Source organism: Mirounga leonina, unplaced genomic scaffold (assembly GCF_011800145.1).
Source record: "Mirounga leonina isolate KUSES-001 unplaced genomic scaffold, KU_Mleo_1.0 Mir_154, whole genome shotgun sequence".
NCBI classification, from domain to species: domain Eukaryota; kingdom Metazoa; phylum Chordata; class Mammalia; order Carnivora; family Phocidae; genus Mirounga; species Mirounga leonina.
In genome coordinates, this window is record NW_023270389.1 from 45,922,785 (window position 1) to 45,942,024 (window position 19,240).

The following is a 19,240-nucleotide window of genomic DNA, read 5'->3' on the forward strand; positions in this document are numbered from 1 at the left end:
GACACTGACCTTAAGGCCCTATTTTGGTCCATATCTTGGTTCAACTGGGTGACCACAAAAACATATTTTAGGAGCCCTATTTCTAGAAAATTACCCTTAAAACAAAAATATCACTTGATACTGACTTACACATAAGAGAAACCATAATGTTGATTCTTAGCCCATCCACCTGGTAGGAAACACAAGGTTGTTTCAGTCTTGCGGTTAGATGGTATAATATGTTAGTTACCAAAAGGAAGGCCTTAATATCACTCCGTGGAAACTACTGGTCAAATTCTTGGTGTTTAGGAAGCAGGTGAGTACGTTATTCAGAATTTTTAATTCATGAACATTATGTAATGGAGACAATTTTTTAAGGAGTTACAACTGTGCAAATCATCATGTTGTTGAAGGATCTAAGTGTATTTTTAAACATGAAGCTGAATCGGGCTTAAAGATGTGGTCTTGAGTCTAGAGTCCAAGTTATCATTATGAAAATGATTATATTCATTATAATTGCATCTAGATCTGTTATACAGCCTTGCTCCTAAGCTTCTGGTTCCTTCCACTTTTCCCAGAGCATAAAGCACAAACAAATGCTTATCTAGGATTTTTTAAACTTAGATTGTATTTACATATGGTAGTTTGATTACATTCTATTTTAATAAAATAGTCCCTTTGGATAACTGTAAGCATTCATTTTGGCATTAGGTAGCCTTCTGAATTTTCCTATAAACACTAATTCCCATGAAAATCTAACCAGGAGGAGAAAGGAAGAACATTATTTATGTTTCCTTTGGTTCAATTTCAGTTATTTTTGATTCCAGGCTAATTTAAATCATTACTGAGTTAATTTACTTGTATAATTTTGTTTATTTAACAAATGTGGTTCTGTGCCTTGCAACTTGCAACTTGTCTCGTGGGATATTTGTAGTTCATGGAGCATGGGGCACTTGGCAGCCTTGGAGTGCATGCAGCGAAAGTTGTGGTAAAGGTGCCCAGATAAGGACCAGACTGTGCAATAATCCACCACCATCATTTGATGGATCCTATTGTGATGGGGCAGAAACACAGATGCAAGTTTGTAATGAAAGACACTGTCCAGGTAAGAGAAATACAGTGTTTTTACCTGTAATAAATTGACATCTACCTCTTATCTGAGTAGCATGTCAGTAAGAATCAATGTCAATAAGAACATCACCCAACCTAACAATGCTCAGGGTATTGTGGTAACAGAGCACATATGTTTTTCCTTAATCCAGTTGATGGCAAGTGGGCAGCTTGGACCAGTTGGAGTACCTGTACTGTGTCCTGTGGAGGAGGTGCCAGACAGAGAACAAGGGAGTGCTCTGATCCTGTCCCCCTGTATGGAGGAAGCAGATGTGAAGGGAGTGATGTCCAGAGCGATTTTTGCAATAATGACCCTTGTCCAAGTGAGTGTTGGAAATAGTGAGTCAACATTATACTTTCTTAAAGTTTTGTTAGGCCTTAAGTCCTTGAAGTTATAATATACTGGCACACCTGGGTGGCTCAGTTGGTTAAGTGTCTGCCTTCAGCTCAGGTCATGATCCCAAGGTCCTGGGATCAAGTCCCAATGGGGCTCCCTGCTCAGTGGGGAATCTGCTTCTTCCTCTCCCTCTGTCCCTCCCCTCTGCTCATGTGCTTTTTCTCTCAAATAAAATCTTTAAAAATAAAAAAAAATTAAGAATTTTTAAAAAGTCATAATATACTGTTACTGGATTCATCTAGCTTTGGTTTAGAATATCCAAGTGTTGTACAGTTGCTGCTGTGCCTGTATAATACCATAGGTGTAACTGATTTATATAGGCAAGGGCTGTGTCCTATTTCATTTCCTCTCTAGGACAGGCTGCAGAATGCAAGGACAAGGGCACTCTTACGGCGTTGACGATATCTTTACAGAGGCAAGCGGGTGGCTCTTTTCCTTAAATCAGTCACCAACCTAGATTTTAAGACCCTAACAGCATCTGAATCCACTGTATCTGGATTTTATAGTCTTGACTCATCAAGAGCAGAGATCTTGTCTCATTCATATCCTTCAGCTCCTGGAATACTGTAAGACTCAATAGGTGTATATTAAATGGAATTTCTCAATGATGGGAATGTATACCCCGTTTCTAGTCAGAATAACAGCTAAACCATCTGCCTTTGGAAGTTGCCTATTCACCAATTCGTATATTTCTTTTCAGTTCCTGGAGAGAGTCTTACCATACTCTTTGGATGAATGTCATTGTTTAGCACCTGTTCCAATGGTTCTCTGTTGTAGTTCATGGTAACTGGAGTCCTTGGAGTGGCTGGGGAATGTGCAGCCGGACATGCAACGGGGGGCAGATGCGGCGGTTCCGCACATGTGATAACCCTCATCCCTCCAACGGCGGAAGAGCTTGTGGGGGGCCAGACTCCCAGATCCAGAGGTGCAACACTGACATGTGTCCTGGTGAGCCCCCTGACTCCTGGCAGTAAAATAAGGAGAGCATTTCACTTAGTGCTCATTGTAGCTAGCCCCATCATTTCAGATCTTAAAATGAGAGTTGTATAGGTAGGGTCATCTGAACTGTAGATTTTAAAACCCATGGGTTAATATTGGCCATTCCATTCTTGTTCACAGTGGATGGAAGTTGGGGAAACTGGCATAATTGGGGCCAGTGCTCTGCCTCTTGCGGAGGAGGTGAAAAGACTCGAAAACGGCTGTGCAACAATCCAGTGCCATCTAAAAGCGGGCGCCCCTGTCCAGGAGATGCTACTCAGGTGTCCAGATGCAATATGCAAGCATGTCCAGGTAAGCAACTGAGTTAGACTTTGGTGGAACCATTGCTAATTTATCTACAGCCTTCCTGCAGATTAGAAAAGGATATCCCTCTGAGCCCACAAATTGCAAAATGGTGCCAACTCCAGAAGGAAGAATTAGGAAAAATGTATTTTTTTCCCCTTCAAGTTGGTCTACACCAAATCTTATGGCTGGATTTTAGCTGCTGTTCATCCCCATCCAGGCCCCCTTGTAAAAAGATATGGTCTGCACAGCTATAAATAGTAGTCCTAGGCTTGAGGAATACAAAGGTTTGGAAGACTGGAGAAAGCCAGGCTGAGATTCCAGGCTGAAAATGAGAGTGAGACAGAAACTGAATACTTAACAGAAATACACAGTTGGGGGTTATTTTTTCATGGATGGAAATATGGAGAACATGAATGTGGAAAGTAAAATAGGGGCCAGTTCAGTTCTAGGAAAAAGAGTAGGGGGAGTTCAGGTATGATAACCCAAGTCATACAACGTGGCTGGATATTGTAAATGATGTAAAATTTCAGAAGGTGGGACACCTGGGTGGCTCAGTTGGTTAAGCGTCCAACTCTTGATTTTGTCATGATCTCAGGGTTGTGAGATGGAGCCCCCATTGGGCTCTGCGCTCAGTATGGGGTCTGCTTGAGATTCTTTCTCCCTTTCCATCTATCCCTACCCCCGCTGGTATACACTTTGTCTCTTAAATAAATAAATAATCTTTAAAAAAATTCAGAAAGAATGAAACCAGAATTCTAAACCTATGGACCTTAGAAAGTTTTTTGGAGTCCCAAGAAATGGTGGATAATATTAAGGTTGCTTGTCTCAGAGGACTTTCTAAGGACTATAAGAAAATTAAAAAGAACAGTTTCACATTGTTAAAGTACTAAGATACCACTGAACTTTCCAAAGCCTTAAGGGTGCTTTAGAAATAAAATATCCCTGAAAATCAGAAAGGCTCATTTGGCAGTGAGAGAGAGGAGTTACATGAAGAGATTTATAGGAACTAGACAAGCTAAAAGGAAGAGTGTCTTATCAGTCAACTGTTCAATATATCTTGTCAACATATCAACTGATTACCAAGGATTTTGAGGTTCTAACATGTAGGCATGGTGACAGTTCTAGTTTTAATTGAGGCATTTTGTAGCTCCTGGGCCTTGTTACAGGTCACTGTCAAGGGGTATTGTTCATCTAAGGGGTATTTCTCTGTCATGGATAAAAGGACCCCAGGAGCAGAAGGAAGTCCAAACAGGTGAACAATTTGGATTACAGAGTCTGGCAGAGAGTTTCAAGGATCCCAATTAGCTACCGGGAAGTAGGAGATATCTGTTGAGTGCTGGGACACAAGATCCTCTGGAGACTAAGGTCAAGGTCAAAATGGTCAAATGACCCAAATCAAATGACCCAGAGAACTAAATGAATTAGTGATCCTTCTATCCCTCTCTCCTGCTTAAGACTAAAGATAAGAACCAAAATAGCCTCCAAGGTCCTGATTGGCCCTGCTGTCTACCTTCCTGTATCATCTTGCAGTATGGTTCCCACCACTCTCCACCCTTTGCTCCTTTTGGTTTCTCAAATATGGCAAGCCACCACCTCTCAAAAGGGTGACACATGCTATTTGCTCTACCCAGAAAGCCCTTGTCCCGCCTTCTCTGGCCTAGTTAACACCTAACTTTCTTCAGATCTCCACTCTATTTTTACTTTCTTCTCAGACTTCCCTAGGTAGTATATATCTCATACATTAGTACATTTCAATTTTACATTTGTTTGTGGAATTCTAATGAATGTCTGTCTCCCTCTTTCAGATATAAGTTCTATGAAGGCAGGCCTCATGCCTTTTTCTTTCTTATTATTATATCCTTGTATATCGTAACCTATGTATAAATGAACAAATGAATGTAATCCAGAACATGAAGGCTGAACCAATGTGAAAAAAAATGTATTCTGTCACAAATAATCAAAGTAATGCAAATTAAAATGGTAAAATACTATATTTACTGATTTTTCTGAAATTAAATACAATTGTATTTCTCCCTGGTATATAATATATAACAATATCTGAAACACCTAGTGACTTTTTAAAAATATATTCAGTTAGAAGTCATCAAGTAATGAATATTTATGAACTTCTCTATCAGCTTCTTCCCAGTATGTTTCCTTCTCTTGCTAAAGCATGCAGTTCACTTAAAAAGCATTCAGATCTGTATCTGTACCTCTGAAACAAATAATGCAATATATGTTAAGAAAAAAAAAGAAGAAGAAGAAGAAGAGGAGGGTAGCAGGACGGGAAGAATGAAGCAGGGGAAGTCGGAGGGGTAGACGAACCATGAGAGACGATGGACTCTGAAAAACAAACTGAGGGTTCTGAGGGGGAGGGGGGTGGGAGGATGGGTTGGCCTGGTGGTGGGTATTGAGGAGGGCACGTTCTGCATGGAGCACTGGGTGTTATGCACAAACAATGAATCATGGAACACTACATCAAAAACTAATGATGTAAAGTATGGTGATTAACATAACAATAAAAAAATTTTTTAAAAAAGCATTCATTAACCACCTATTCTGTGTCAGTAGCTAATAATTTTGTTGAACAATGGAAAGAAGGCATAAAATTACTGTAGAGATGCTTTTTTTAAAAATGTATAGTTGTTTTCAACCTAATTGTATGAATTTTGCAGCACTGTTAAAACACCCTTCTCAATTTTTTCTCAAGTTAACTATTTTCCAGTATATATAGGTATTAAAGAAAACTTGGTAAGCCTTCCATGTTTCCAATGGAAACACAAGACTGAATAATACCTATTAAATACTCCACACCTATGTTGACAGTGACCTGTAACAAGGCTCAGGAACTGTTTTGAGGTGACCCTCCTCACAAAGGAGGCAGTAGATAAAGGAACATGGGTTTTGATGCCAAGCACATCTGTGTTCAGATCTTCATTCCACCACTTATGTCTCTGAACTTTATTTTCCTAGTCTGTAACCTGTGGCCATTTAAAATGACTTTATAGGACTTTTGACTGGATTAAAAGAGTTACCTCATATTAAGTGCTTAGTATGGTGCATGACATGCTCAATAAACTCTCATTATTATCATCATTTCATCACCATCAACAAACACCTTTATTTTGGCTTTGGGACTGGGTACTGATTGTATTCTTTGGATTGTGAAATAATGCCATGATATACATAAGTTGGAAGGACCCTAGATTTATGTGGGAGGATGAGTGTTACATGAAAGTAGAATGTTTTGAAAGCTTATTTATTTCACTCCTAAATTCAGATGTCATATGATATTTTAAATGTTTGAAGGAAGATTTGTAGCATCTTTGAACACTGGCCTTCTTTTCTCCCCTGTAACATTGATGAAATTGTTTCCTTATCCAAGAATGATTTTTCTTCCCCCAATAGGTGGGCCCCAGCGAGCCAGAGGAAGTGTTATTGGAAATATTAATGATGTTGAATTTGGAATTGCTTTCCTTAATGCCACAGTAACAGATAGTCCTACCTTTGATACTAGAATAATACACGCCAAAATTACCAACATACCTCGCAGACTTGGTAGGTCTCTTTGCTTATAAAAGTTGTTAATAGCCTCTTTTTTTTTAATTTATATGTTATTCTTCACTTATTTCTGCTTAAAACTTCTAGATGATGCTACCACTAAATGATCTGTATGATAGTCCTTAGTTCTATCCCAATGGTAAATTCTTAAAGACAGGTGAGATCCTGATACTTATTTTGCTATTATTCATTATTTAGGATTCATCCTTGTAAGTAACAGGCCCTGAAGATAATAATAATGGATTGTATATCTTTCTTTGTCACCTTATTTATCCTTTCTTCTTTAGGTCCAGCAATGAGAAAAATAGTTTCTATTCTAAATCCCATTTATTGGACAACAGCAAAGGAAATAGGAGAAGCAGTCAATGGCTTTACCCTCACCAATGCAGTCTTCAAGAGAGAAACCCAGGTGGAATTTGCAACTGGTTAGTGTCAGCTGAACTAAGTATTTTATTACTATAAAAAATACGATTGCCTTAAAAGTTGCTGCTTAAGAAAAATACGTTTATATATATTCCCCCAGAGAATAATTTTAAAGTTTTTGATGTAGTCTTATCACAGATGATATAAAAGCAATTTCATATTTCCCTGTAAACTTTTACTGACATGGATCTGTAAGAGGCCATGTGTTTTCAAACAGTATAGTGATTTTTTTATACCCCAAAAGTTTTTTCTCAACTTTTCTGTATCTTTTCTCTTTAAATCCTCAGAGAGGGTTTTAAAGGCCAAAACAGAGCAGGAAAATGAGTCATTGCTATTAAGTAAAGACTTTTGTCTATGAACCTGAGGTTCAATTAGGATACTCTATAGGGATTTTTTATCAAAAAGGTGGAAGTAAAAATAAGCAAATCTATGGGCTTTTCACTTTACTCTTAGTCTTAATGAATATGGATGAGCTATTCATGGCACTTTCCAAGTGCATACATATTTTTATTAACCTCCATTACAAGCCTCTTCAAAGGTGAACAGCCTCTATGGTAGTGCTCTGTAAGGAAGAAGGGCTGAGGAAGGGGCTTTAATCAGCCCGGAAGACAAGTGGGTCTTTTCATCGTCATCCGCTTACTAAGATGCCCCTTTGCTGCTTCTTGAAGCATCGGAAAGAACAAAGCCCTATAGCCAGACTTGTGGTTATTGCCAGTCCACCTGGTGAAGCTGTCTGTCTCTTCTCATACCCTGTTTTTGCAGAACTGTCTTGCTATTGCTTGTGAATTTAAAGTGTGGACTCTGGGTCACCTGGCTGGCTCAATCAGTAGAGCATGTGACTCTTGATCTCAGAGTCATGAGTTTAAGCCCCATATTGAACATGGAGCCCACTTAACAAATAAAATAATAATAAAATAAATAAAGTATAGAGCCTTCACATAACTATATGCCATGTTCTTGCCACAGAAAAAGAAGTTTTAGAACCTACCACTCAATAAGCCTACCTCATTCATTCAGGGACGAAGTGTGAATTTAATAATTTATGGTCTATGCTTATTCAAGTTTGAAGGAAAATAACATATGTATTTGATATGATATGTAAGGTAAATCTGCTCCGTGCTTACACAAACCATATATTTTTTTTTTTCGCTGTTAAAACGAATGAATTGCAATTCCCAGGAGAAATCTTGCGGATGACTCATATTGCCCGGGGCTTGGATTCTGATGGTGCTTTGCTCCTAGATATCATTGTGAGTGGCTATGTCCTGCAGCTTCAGTCACCTGCTGAAGTCACTGTAAAGGTAAAATGTCAGGATAACTTGCCTTCACTGTTTTTTTGGAGTAATGGTAAGAGTAGCAATCAAAGATTCATAGAAAGAGCACGGAGACCTTTTGTAGTTTCCCTTGTTTGCTCAGGGGAATAAATAAACCACTAAGGTTAGAAATGCCTAGCTTGTCTTTGTATAGAAATCTTCAGGAATAAGTCTTTACACACTCTTACTGGTTTTATTACCAGTAATACTTACTGGTTTATTACTGGTCCTGTTTACCAGAACCAAAATCACTGCTATGTAGATTTAAGTCATTTGTTTAATATTCTGCAGATAAGAAGAGTACTGTTATATATAATGTTTTGTATATCACCCATAAAGTAATTCAGAAACTAAAGAATGATAATCACCCTTTCACATCCTTTCTTTACTCTTTACCTACAACTTTGAGTCTCTTGATTAAACTATAATTTATGACAATAAAATGATGAAATCAGTGTAGTTACAATTAAAAGTTTCAAACTTTTTATTTCCTAAGCACTACTCTACAATTACTCCTTTTTTTTTTAAATTTTTTTTAGATTTTATTTATTTATTTGACAGAGAGAGGGAACACAAGCAGGGGCAGTGGGAGAGGGAGAAGCAGGCTTCCCGCTGAGCAGGGAGCCCGATGTAGGGCTCGATCTCAGGACCCTGGGATCATGACCTGAGCCGAAGGCAGACGCTTAATGACTGAGCCACCCAGGCGCCACCTACAATTACTCTTTTATTTAGAGCTACAGTTAACCCTTGAACAACATGGGGATTGGGGTGCCAACTTCCCTGGGCATTCAAAAATTACATATGACTTTTGACTCCAAAAACTTAACTAGTAATAGCCTACTGTTGACTAGAAGTCTTACCAATAACATAAACAGTCAACACATATTTTATTTGTTATATGTATTATGTACTGTGTTCTTACAATAAAGTAAGCTAGGGAAAAGAAAATGTTAATAAAATCATAAGGAAGAGAAAATACACTTACAGTACTGTACTGTATAAAAAAAATCATATACGGGCGCCTGGGTGGCTCAGTTGGTTGGGCGACTGCCTTCGGCTCAGGTCATGGTCCTGGAGTCCCGGGATCAAGTCCCGCATCGGGCTCCCTGCTGGGTGGGGAGTCTGCTTCTCCCTCTGACCCTCCCCCCTCTTGCGCTCTGTCTCTAAAATAAATAAATAAAATCTTTAAAAAAAAAAAAAGTCATATACGATGATCCACACAGCTCGAATCATGTTGATCGGGATCAACTGTATATATGTCTAGCCCCTTAGCCTTTATTTTTCTCATTCTGGATCTCACCATACCCTCAGAAAAAATAATAGGATGAACCATGCTGATCCTCAAATCTATACCGTCTTCCTTAGGATTACACAGAGGACTACATTCAGACAGGTCCCGGGCAGCTGTACGCCTACTCAACCCGGCTGTTCACCATCGATGGCGTCAGCGTCCCATACATGTGGAACCACACCGTTTTCTATGATGAGGCCCAGGGAAGAATGCCTTTCTTGGTAGAAACACTTCATGCTTCCTCTGTGGAATCTGACTACAACCAGTTAGAAGAGACACTGGCGTTTAAAATCCATGCTTCAATTTCCAAAGGTACCTTGGGTAGAGGGAAGTCCAGATCATTTTTCCATCCAGTCCTTTCTAAAAGGGTAAAAGAGGAGTGCCTGGCTGGCTCAGTTGGTACAGCATATGGCTCTTGATCTCAGGGTTGTGAGTTCAAGCCCCACATTGCATGTAGTGATTACTTAAAAATAAAACTTAGGGGGAACAAAGGTATTTAATTCCTAAAAAAAGGGGGGGGTGAAAGAATTGCATCATTGTCATTCAGAATAAGGATATTAGGGCATAGACTAAACCTAATGATATCAGGTTTTCATGTATGTTGTCTCTGTTTTGTGGGAGGCGATAAACCCAGTCCCATGGGAGTTCTAGTACATTTGGATTACGAACTAATATGCTTCTCTATATAACATGGTGGAGTTATTGTTCTGTTCTAGATATGCAGAAAGGTTTAAAAAATATATCCTTGTCAGAATGATGTTTTCTTTGGGTGCTCAAGCCCATTGTTCTTGTTCTGACTCATATTTGTCAAGGAATTTTTTTAATTCCTGAAACATAATGTAAAGGTATATCTCAACCTAAATCAGTAAAAAAAAAAAAAAAAAAAAAAAAAAAAAAACAAAATTTTAAAAGAAATTTTAAAAAATTGTGCAGCAATAATCAGGATTCCATCTGTCATTTCTTACTCCTGGACATTATAATTTTTCAACTGCTTTTCATTTTCTAAGCATAGTTTTTTTTTTTCTAAATATTTTATTTATTTATTTGACAGAGAGAGAGAGAGACAGTGAGAGAGGGAACACAAGCAGGGGGAGTGGGAGAGGGAGAAGCAGGCTTCCCGCTGAGCAGAGAGCCCAATGTGGGGCTCGATCCCAGGACCCTGGGATCATGACCTGAGCCGAAGGCAGATGCTTAAAGACTGAGCCACCCAGGCGCCCCTGTAAGCATAGTTCTATGACCTTTGATATCAGTGGTTTTTCTGTGCTGCCTAGTTCTTTGACGTGTTTATGCACTGAGATCTCTTTCTGGTCATAATAGGCACCCAAACAATCAGCATCCCATGTTCCATGAAGTTTTGACGCTAGGAGATACTTGCATGTGGTTATGTTATAGACACTAAGTATTTGAATGACTTTAACTCTGAACTCTAGGATCCTATGAGTACAGTTAAAATGATTCATATTGGGCACCTGGGTGGCTCAGTTGGTTAAGCGACTGCCTTTGGCTCAGGTCGTGATCCTGGAGTCCCGGGATCGAGTCCCGCATCGGGCTCCCTGCTCGGCGGGGAGTCTGCTTCTCCCTCTGACCCTCCCCCCTCTCATGCTCTATCTCATCCTCTCTCTCTCAAATAAATAAATAAAATCTTTAAAAAAATATTCATATTGGCCTTTGCTATGAGCTGGCTTTCCTAAAAGAGATCCAGGTAGATTTTAAATATCATTTTGTTATATCATGCTCAGCAGATACACTACTCATTTTCTCAATTTACTCTTGTTTTCATCACTTGTGCACATGACTATTTTCTTCATCAACACCTATCAACTATGTCATTGAATTTGAGATCATAGTAATCTAGGAGAACGTGTTCACATTTTTTTGAGATGATCACAGATTCATGAAGCCTCAGAGCCAGTGAAGCCCCTAGCCCCCCACCACCTCCACTCCCATGTTGCCACCACCACCTCATTTTACTGTTGTCATGCATGTTCAGGTCACTGGGATAAAGGAAAAGAGCCACTGGAATGAAGAGTTGTGTTTCTCTTCCTCAGTAATGCCCACTTTTCAGGTATAACTTCCGTTTCTACTTTTTCCAGTACTCCATATAATTAAAAGAAGACAACTTTGCATAAGACTTTGGTTAAAAATGAATTTACATCATCTGGGACGAGAAGAATTAAAATTATTTTTAAAAATCATGTATACTTTTTACTTAATCATGTAAATTCTCTAAGTCTGAACTGCTTGAAGATCTGTAACGGTGTAGTTGGGGAATCTGGATCCCACAATAGAAGAAAACACACTATAGGACATTTATAACCCCTTACTATTCTTAGATACTATGATTTTATGAATTACATCTGATATCTGTGCACATTTGTTTGTTGAGGTTCCTGTGAATTACAAGAATTGGGTACTTAAAATTTCTTTTTAAGTAACCACCAGGGGGCAAGCTTGCATTCTTGGTTGCTTAACCACCTTGTTTTCTCCTCTGTGTTGGGTCTAGACTAGAGCTATGATTACAATGCAGTTAGAATCACCTAAAAAGCTTGATGAAAGTTCATATTTCTAGGCACAAAGGCTTTGGCTTAGCTAGTCTAAGGTAGGGCCTGAAAGTCTGTATTTTTAACACAGCCCCTAAATGATTCTAATGTATCTGATCTGCACATTGGCATTTGGAAACTGCTGGTCAAGTCAACTCACAAACATAAACCAATATAATTTTTTTTAATTTTATATATTTAAAATAAAATGGATTTACTTTTAAAATATAATTACAAAATATATTTATATTTTACAAATTAATCGGAAGGCATCAGAAACAATGAAAGAAAGATAAATTTAACTACAAATAAGTTTTTTAAAACTTCTTGATGGGAGACAATGACAAAATTGAGAAGCTAAAATATATACCAAGAAAGCATATCTGCTTTACATATTTTTTTTTAAAGATTTTATTTATTTATCTGAGACAGAGAGAATGAGAGAGACAGAGAGCACATGAGAGGGGGGAGGGTCAGAGGGAGAAGCAGGCTCCCTGCCGAGCAGGGAGCCCGATGCGGGACTCGATCCAGGGACTCGATCCAGGGACTCCAGGATCATGACCTGAGCCGAAGGCAGTCGCTTAACCAACTGAGCCACCCAGGCGCCCCTCTGCTTTACATATTATAGACAACTATGATGAACCTTAATATGTACAAGGCTCTTAAAAATCAATAAGGAAAGGCACCTGGCTAGCTCAGTCAGTAGAGCATGTGACTCTTGATCTTGGAGTCATAAGTTCAAGCCCCACATGGGTGTAGATCCTGCTCTAAAAAAATAAAATAAAATAAAAAGCACTGTAAAAAAAATCAATAAGAAAAAGACAACAGGGGCGCCTGGGTGGCTCAGTCGTTAAGCGTCTGCCTTCGGCTCAGGTCATGATCCCCAGGGTCCTGGGATCGAGTCCCACATCGGGCTCCCTGCTCGGCGGGAAGCCTGCTTCTCCCTCTCCCACTCCCCCTGCTTGTGTTCCTGTTCTCGCTGTCTCTCTCTGTCCTATAAATAAATAAAATCTTAAAAAAAATATATTAAAAAAAAAAAAAGAAAAAGACAACACCCTAGTAAAAAATACATAAAGGCTGTGAACAGGAAATTCACAAAGGAAGAAATAATAATGACAAAATGAATGTGAAAAACTGTCTAACTTCACCAATAAGCAAAGAAATACAAACTAAAACAATGAAGTACCATTTTCCAATTATCACTGTTAGAGATTTGAAAATAAGATAACCACTCAGCATTGTATTTCAATATGAAAATCTTTAGACATTACTATACTAGAAGATATGAGAGAAGTATTCATAATGGCTGAACCTATATATAGATCTCTGATGTGATTTTTTTTAACATTTAATAATTCTTGGTAATGTATAGAATAAAACAATGTACAGTCAACCTTCAGTTTATAGGACAGTTGCATTCCTGGAAAATTCATTGTATATTTTAATCACACAAAAAATGTTTAATATGTGGAAGATATGTTCTAGTCTTCAATAATTACATACAACTTTCTCACGTCCATGAAAATCTTTCAAGGCAAGGGACAAATCTTCATCTTGCATCATTATCCCAAACACTGCAGTATTATAAAACCTGCCCCAGGGTCTGCCCACTCACTAAATTTTAATAGGCCTCTCTATCATCAAAACAACCAAAGAATCTCCACAAAACATCCTAAATGTTACCTAATAGAAGATATCCCCCCCATTGAGAACCTAAAATCTAAAGCTACTATCAGATAATAACTTATATGACACATCTTTTCCACAATTATAACTTCCAACACAGTGCCCCACACAATATACTGGTTGTAGTAAGGAATTTATGAATCAGTGAATAAATAAAAATGAAGCATGAATTATAATGACCACCTGGTTGTATTCTTGAGTTCAGTGGTTGAAACAGACTTACATCTAAATCCTTGCTCTTGTTTATATTAGCTCTTTGACTTCAGACAATTTACATAATCTCTGTCTCAAATTCCTCATCTGAGTTGTAAGGTTTGAATGAAATAAAGTACAGGAGCTCACAACACTGTGTGACACAGAGCAACCATTTAATAACCAGATAGCGAGACGCGCTGGACATTTCTGTCTCATTCATCTTCTTCCCATTTTCCTCCAGATACAGGAAAATAGATGCTGTCAGGGTCGTTTTTATACTCACGGTAGAAATGGATCAGGAACCTCTGCTTTCTCGTCAAGGTTTTAAGCAGTTTGGTTACCTAGAAATAGCAAATTGGACTCTCCTTTTTAGTCAAAGAAATTTTCACTGGAGTAGTGTTTCTTACACTCTCCAGATACACAGATATATAAAACAGTTTTGAACAGCTTCACGTCCTCAGCAAAGCTCAAACAATATTGTTATCAGAAACTCTCCAAAGTAAAATGAATTTGAAAAATTAATGCCTGGACTCCTTCTATGAAAAGCACCTAAAACAATAATAAAAACAAGCACGGTTTTATGCATTTAGAATTGAAAGAAATCAGATAATTTCTAAGAGCCTGAAAATGAACTGAATATACGATGTGATTTAAATAAAACTTCCTTCAAAAGAAATTTATTATTTTAATGATTATCTTTTAGTTTGTGTGTGTGTGCTCATATGCACACACATATTACTTCGGTAACTCAAAAGGGGTTTCATTTAAGTTTCTACAGGTCAGTAATGTTTGAAAAATATTAGCTAAATTGCTTAAACCAGTCAAGGCAGAATTACTTTCTAAGGAAAGAGATTCCTATCTAGTTTATTTATTCTTGTTAATATGTTTGTTTCTGACATCTACCTTAAACCTATTCTATCACAATATACCTATTTCCCCTTTCTTGGACTACACGGGAAAGGAAAACACTTGGTCACACATATGGGACTTCGACCCAGATGCTTCACATTGCAAATGGAGAAGATCCACAAAAGGAGAGGGTTTCTTCATTAGAGCTTCTGATTTTCACTGGTATAAATTATTTTAAGTGACTTGAAAATAGTGCTCCTAATTCTAAAACAGACAGAGGAATAGGACTTTGCTGGTGGTTATGCCTGGCATACACATTGATCTTGGATCCTGTTCATTATCACAGAATGGTTTTATTTCATTTTTTTATTAGTGTAAACAAACAGAAAATCTGTTTCCAATGGCTGCTTGCCAACAATCTCTGGACTATGATTCATTTAGTTCTTGGTTGGGGAACAGGAAAAGTTTTCCATTCCTGCTTGTTTTCACCTATTGCATTTGTTGTGTGAAGTATTCCATCTTTGGCATATGTTCCCAGGGAAGAGTGTCCTGGAAACAAACAAGGTGCTAACATTCTAACAAGCCGGTTAATTTGGCTTTTCTCTCTGTGGTAGGAGATCGCAGTAATCAATGCCCCTTGGGATTTGCCTTAGACTCAGTTGGACCCTTTTGTGCTGGTAAGAACGGGAATAATACATTTTTATTTTTATAAAAAATGTTAGTAATGGAATCCATTTAATGGACATCTATTGCCATTTTGCTAGACATTTAATTATCACAACAGTCTTATAAGTGTCCCATTTTACAGGCGAGGGAAGTTGAGATGTGAAGAAGTTAAGGGGGGTGCCTAAGATCACTCAGCTACCAAGTGTCAGAGCTAGATTTGAATTTAAGGTAGCTGCAAAGCATGTACTCTTTCAGTTTGACCACAATCAAGTGTGTCAGGGATCATGATCAAGTACAGAGGTGGAGTGAGCATAGGGACAAAACACTGGACCCTGTCTGGTCATTTGATTGCCTTGGATGTGAAACATAATAATAATCCAACTCTAAGTCACCTAATCCTAGAATTGCTTAGAGGATAGGGCAGGACTATGCAGGACTACTGACTAAGCCAGCCTCATCCAATCCAAGTACCAGTACAAGAGGGTCACAGATAAGTGAACAGCTGTGTAAATGGCTAGAGTAGCTCAAGTTTGCATACACCGTGCCTTTCTTTCACTGGTAGGCGATATAATGTAGTATATAGTGGTAGAAAAGTGGTCTTTAGAAACTATACTGTCCAGGTTCAAATTTCAGCTCTGCCAATAATAACCTGTGTGACCTTGGGCAATTTACTTAACCTCCTTGTTCCTCAATTGTATCATGCAAAATGAGGAGAGTAATAAAAATATCTGTCTCCTAGGAATGTTATGAGGAATGAGTTAAGGTAGGTAAAAAAACATTTAGGTCACAGGAAATGGTCATTGTATCTTAGCTGTCTTCTTGTTGTTTTAGAATTAATCTAAACATCCAGTCACTATCAAAGATAATTTGGGGACCCAAAGTTAATTTTTACTTAGCGTTTCTATTTTGTGGCTCTTAGAGAATTTTCTGTTACATTTGATTCAGTGCATTGTCCTCTGTAAGCAACTGTTTTATGAACAACTCTTTTCGTGGACTTTAATAACTCCTAGAAAGCAGGGGGTTTACCTGTGAACGGGGCCTTTTTGTTTCTTGTTTCAGATGAAGATGAATGTGCAGCTGGGAGTCCCTGCTCCCAGATCTGCCACAATACCGTGGGAACCTATTATTGCTCCTGCTCAAAAGGCCTCACCATAGCTGCAGATGGAAGGACTTGTCAAGGTAGTCACAAAGCTAAGTCTACTAGACACAGTCAAGCAATGGTCACAGAAAGCTCTGGCCTGGGAAAAGGGTGGTAGAGCAATGCTCTTCTTTCCTACTCTTTCTGCCGCCATGTTCGCAATAAACAGAGATCTCCGGACAGGTTGAGAAAGGAACAGGGAACACTGCTCCCACGCTGGCTTCACGTGGGGCGCTGCGCAGGCAGGGAAACCTGTAGCCACTCACTTCCTCCGCACAACACCATGAGGAGGGACAGGCAAGACTAGTATCATGTTCATTTTACAGTGACAAAACTAGGAAATAAAGAAATTATAGAGAATTTAAGTAAAGTGCACAACCCCGGTAGCACTCTGGGAACATTAAAAAAAATGCTTTGTTTTTCAATATAGTTGACACATAATGTTACGTTATTTTCAGGTATACAACTTAGGGATTTGACAAGTTTATACACCGTGCTGTGTTCACCACGAGTACAGCTGCCATCTGTCCCAATTCACCACTATTACAATGACATTGATTGTGTTCTTCATGCTGTACCTCTTATTCCCATGACTTATTCATTCCATAACTGAAAGTCTGTACCTCCCACTCCCTTCCAGCCATTTTGCCCATTCCCTCATCCCAAAAAACCAGTTTTTATCAGACTCTACATATACTTCAAAATTAGAATTGTGTGAGAATCTGGTTTATAAGGAAATTTTAAAATGATGAAGAGGAAAGGATTTCTCCTCTACGTCTGAGGAGACATCCTTCTAAATGCAAAAGAGAGACAGAAAGTAAGGGTTTAGGAGGGGAAAGGAATAACGTTCATGGAATTTCCAGTATGGATTGAGCACCTTGTATACATTATTTCCTTTAATTTTCAAAGCAATGCTGAGAGACAGATATTATCCTCACAAAACAACGCCGAGAGACAGATATTATCCAGATGAGAAAACTGAGATGTCAGATAGGAGAAGTAGCTTTTTTAAAGCCATGTAATTTGGCAGCCAGGCTGGATGTGCATGTGGCGCTGTATTGGGAGAGTTCCTGCATCCCTGTGAAGATGACATAGTTTGTAAATGTACTCCAGATGAAAATAAGGTGCCTTATTTCAATGCTCCAGTTTATTTAGAGAACAAAGAACAAATTGGTAAAGTGGATGAAATATTTGGACAAAGAGATTTTTATTTTTCTGTTAAATTGTCCAAAAATATGAAGGCATCTTCCTTTAAAAAACTGCAGAAGTTTTATATAGACCCATATAAACTGCTTCCACTGCAGAGGTTTTTACCTCGACCTCCAGGTGAGAAGAGACCTCCAAGAGGTGGTGGCAGGGGAGGTTGAGGAGGAGGAAGAGACGGAGGTGGCCAAGGTGGTAGAAGTGGTGGTTTCAGAGGTGGAAGAGGAGGTGGAGGTGGAGGCTTCAGAGGAGGAAGGGGTGGTGGTGGTTTCAGAGGGAGAGGACATTAAGTGTAACAGTTGACAGAGAAACTTCCTGCATGATCTACTTCTATGGATCAGAAACTTGTTTCTTGAGCAAGTCTTGAAGAACTGGTCATTTTCTGACAGTCGGACTAAAATGTCAACGCCATGCAAATATGAGTGCAACAGAATAGAGAGTTTTGCTCTAAAAGAGTATGAACAAATGTTTTAATGTTTTGTACAATGATTGGAACTTTGTGGGTGCTTAATGGGCAGTTTTCATTTGAAGCATACTTGGAATTTTTAAAATAAAATGTTTTATTTAAGTTATAAAAAAATAAAAATAAAGCCACATAATTTGTCAGTGGTTTAATGGATGGGTTAGTCTGCAAAGATACCACACTATGCTCCTATGAGCTTGTCATCAACTTAACCTACCTGAAATGACTCAACCAAATTGTTCAGCATTCTTGCTCTCATATATTTTCAAGTATCATTTATTGCTTTTCTTATCTCCATTTCATAGCAGGTTCTTGGGTTGGTTTTCGTCAACCTGCCTTAGTTGAATGACTCATTTTGTTGCAGATATTGATGAGTGTGCTTTAGGTGGACACACCTGCCATGCTGGTCAGGACTGTGACAATACCATTGGATCCTATCGCTGTGTGGTCCGTTGTGGAATTGGCTTTCGAAGAACCTCCGATGGGCTGAGTTGCCAAGGTATAAAAATGGAGTCCCTTGCTTTATCTTCATTATACTAAGAATTAAAACCCTCTGCCTTTTGAATCATTTAATGTAAACTCCATTTTATAGATGAGCTCCTTGATAAGGTTTTCAGATGTAATATTCCATGGTTATTTTAAATGGATTTATAGCACAGTGGTTTTGAATGATAACATTTGCCTATTATATTTGAGAGAAGAGATTATATAGCACGATCTTAATAGATTCTATTTCATAAAACTTCATTGCATAAGACTACCAGATATTTATTGCAGGATTTTTTTAAAAGACTTTATTTATTCATTTGAGGGAGAAAGAAAGAGAGTGAGCATGAGTGGCAGGGAGAGGCAGAGGGAGAGGGAGAAGCAGACTCCCTGCTGAGCTGGGAGCCCAATATGGGGCTCCATCCCAAGACCCAGAGATCAGGACCTGAGCCACCCAAGTGCCCTATTGCAGGATTTTTAATAGACTTTATTTTTTAGAGAAGTTTTAGGTTCACAGCAAAATGGAGTGGAAGGTAAAGAAATTTCTCATGTACTCTCTGACCCAAATCCTGCATAGCATCTCCTACTATCAACATCCTGCCCCAGAGTGGCAAAATTCTCACCAAGGATGAACCCACAATGACACATCATTATCA

The 19,240-nt window shown here is 38.6% G+C and overlaps 1 protein-coding gene across 2 annotated transcripts in view; it reads left to right on the plus strand.

Annotated features, from left to right (window-relative positions):
• The window catches only part of HMCN1 (hemicentin 1), a 482,021-nt gene that overhangs the window by 442,828 nt on the left and 19,953 nt on the right, over positions 1 to 19,240 (plus strand). For both annotated transcript variants that reach the window (XM_035010675.1, XM_035010676.1), the window contains exons 90-100: positions 914 to 1,084; positions 1,242 to 1,412; positions 2,264 to 2,434; positions 2,606 to 2,776; positions 6,179 to 6,328; positions 6,619 to 6,756; positions 7,934 to 8,055; positions 9,433 to 9,670; positions 15,243 to 15,305; positions 16,354 to 16,473; positions 18,463 to 18,597. In XM_035010675.1, the coding sequence (XP_034866566.1) occupies positions 914 to 1,084; positions 1,242 to 1,412; positions 2,264 to 2,434; positions 2,606 to 2,776; positions 6,179 to 6,328; positions 6,619 to 6,756; positions 7,934 to 8,055; positions 9,433 to 9,670; positions 15,243 to 15,305; positions 16,354 to 16,473; positions 18,463 to 18,597 (1,650 nt within the window). The remainder of the gene's footprint in view (positions 1 to 913; positions 1,085 to 1,241; positions 1,413 to 2,263; positions 2,435 to 2,605; positions 2,777 to 6,178; positions 6,329 to 6,618; positions 6,757 to 7,933; positions 8,056 to 9,432; positions 9,671 to 15,242; positions 15,306 to 16,353; positions 16,474 to 18,462; positions 18,598 to 19,240) is intronic.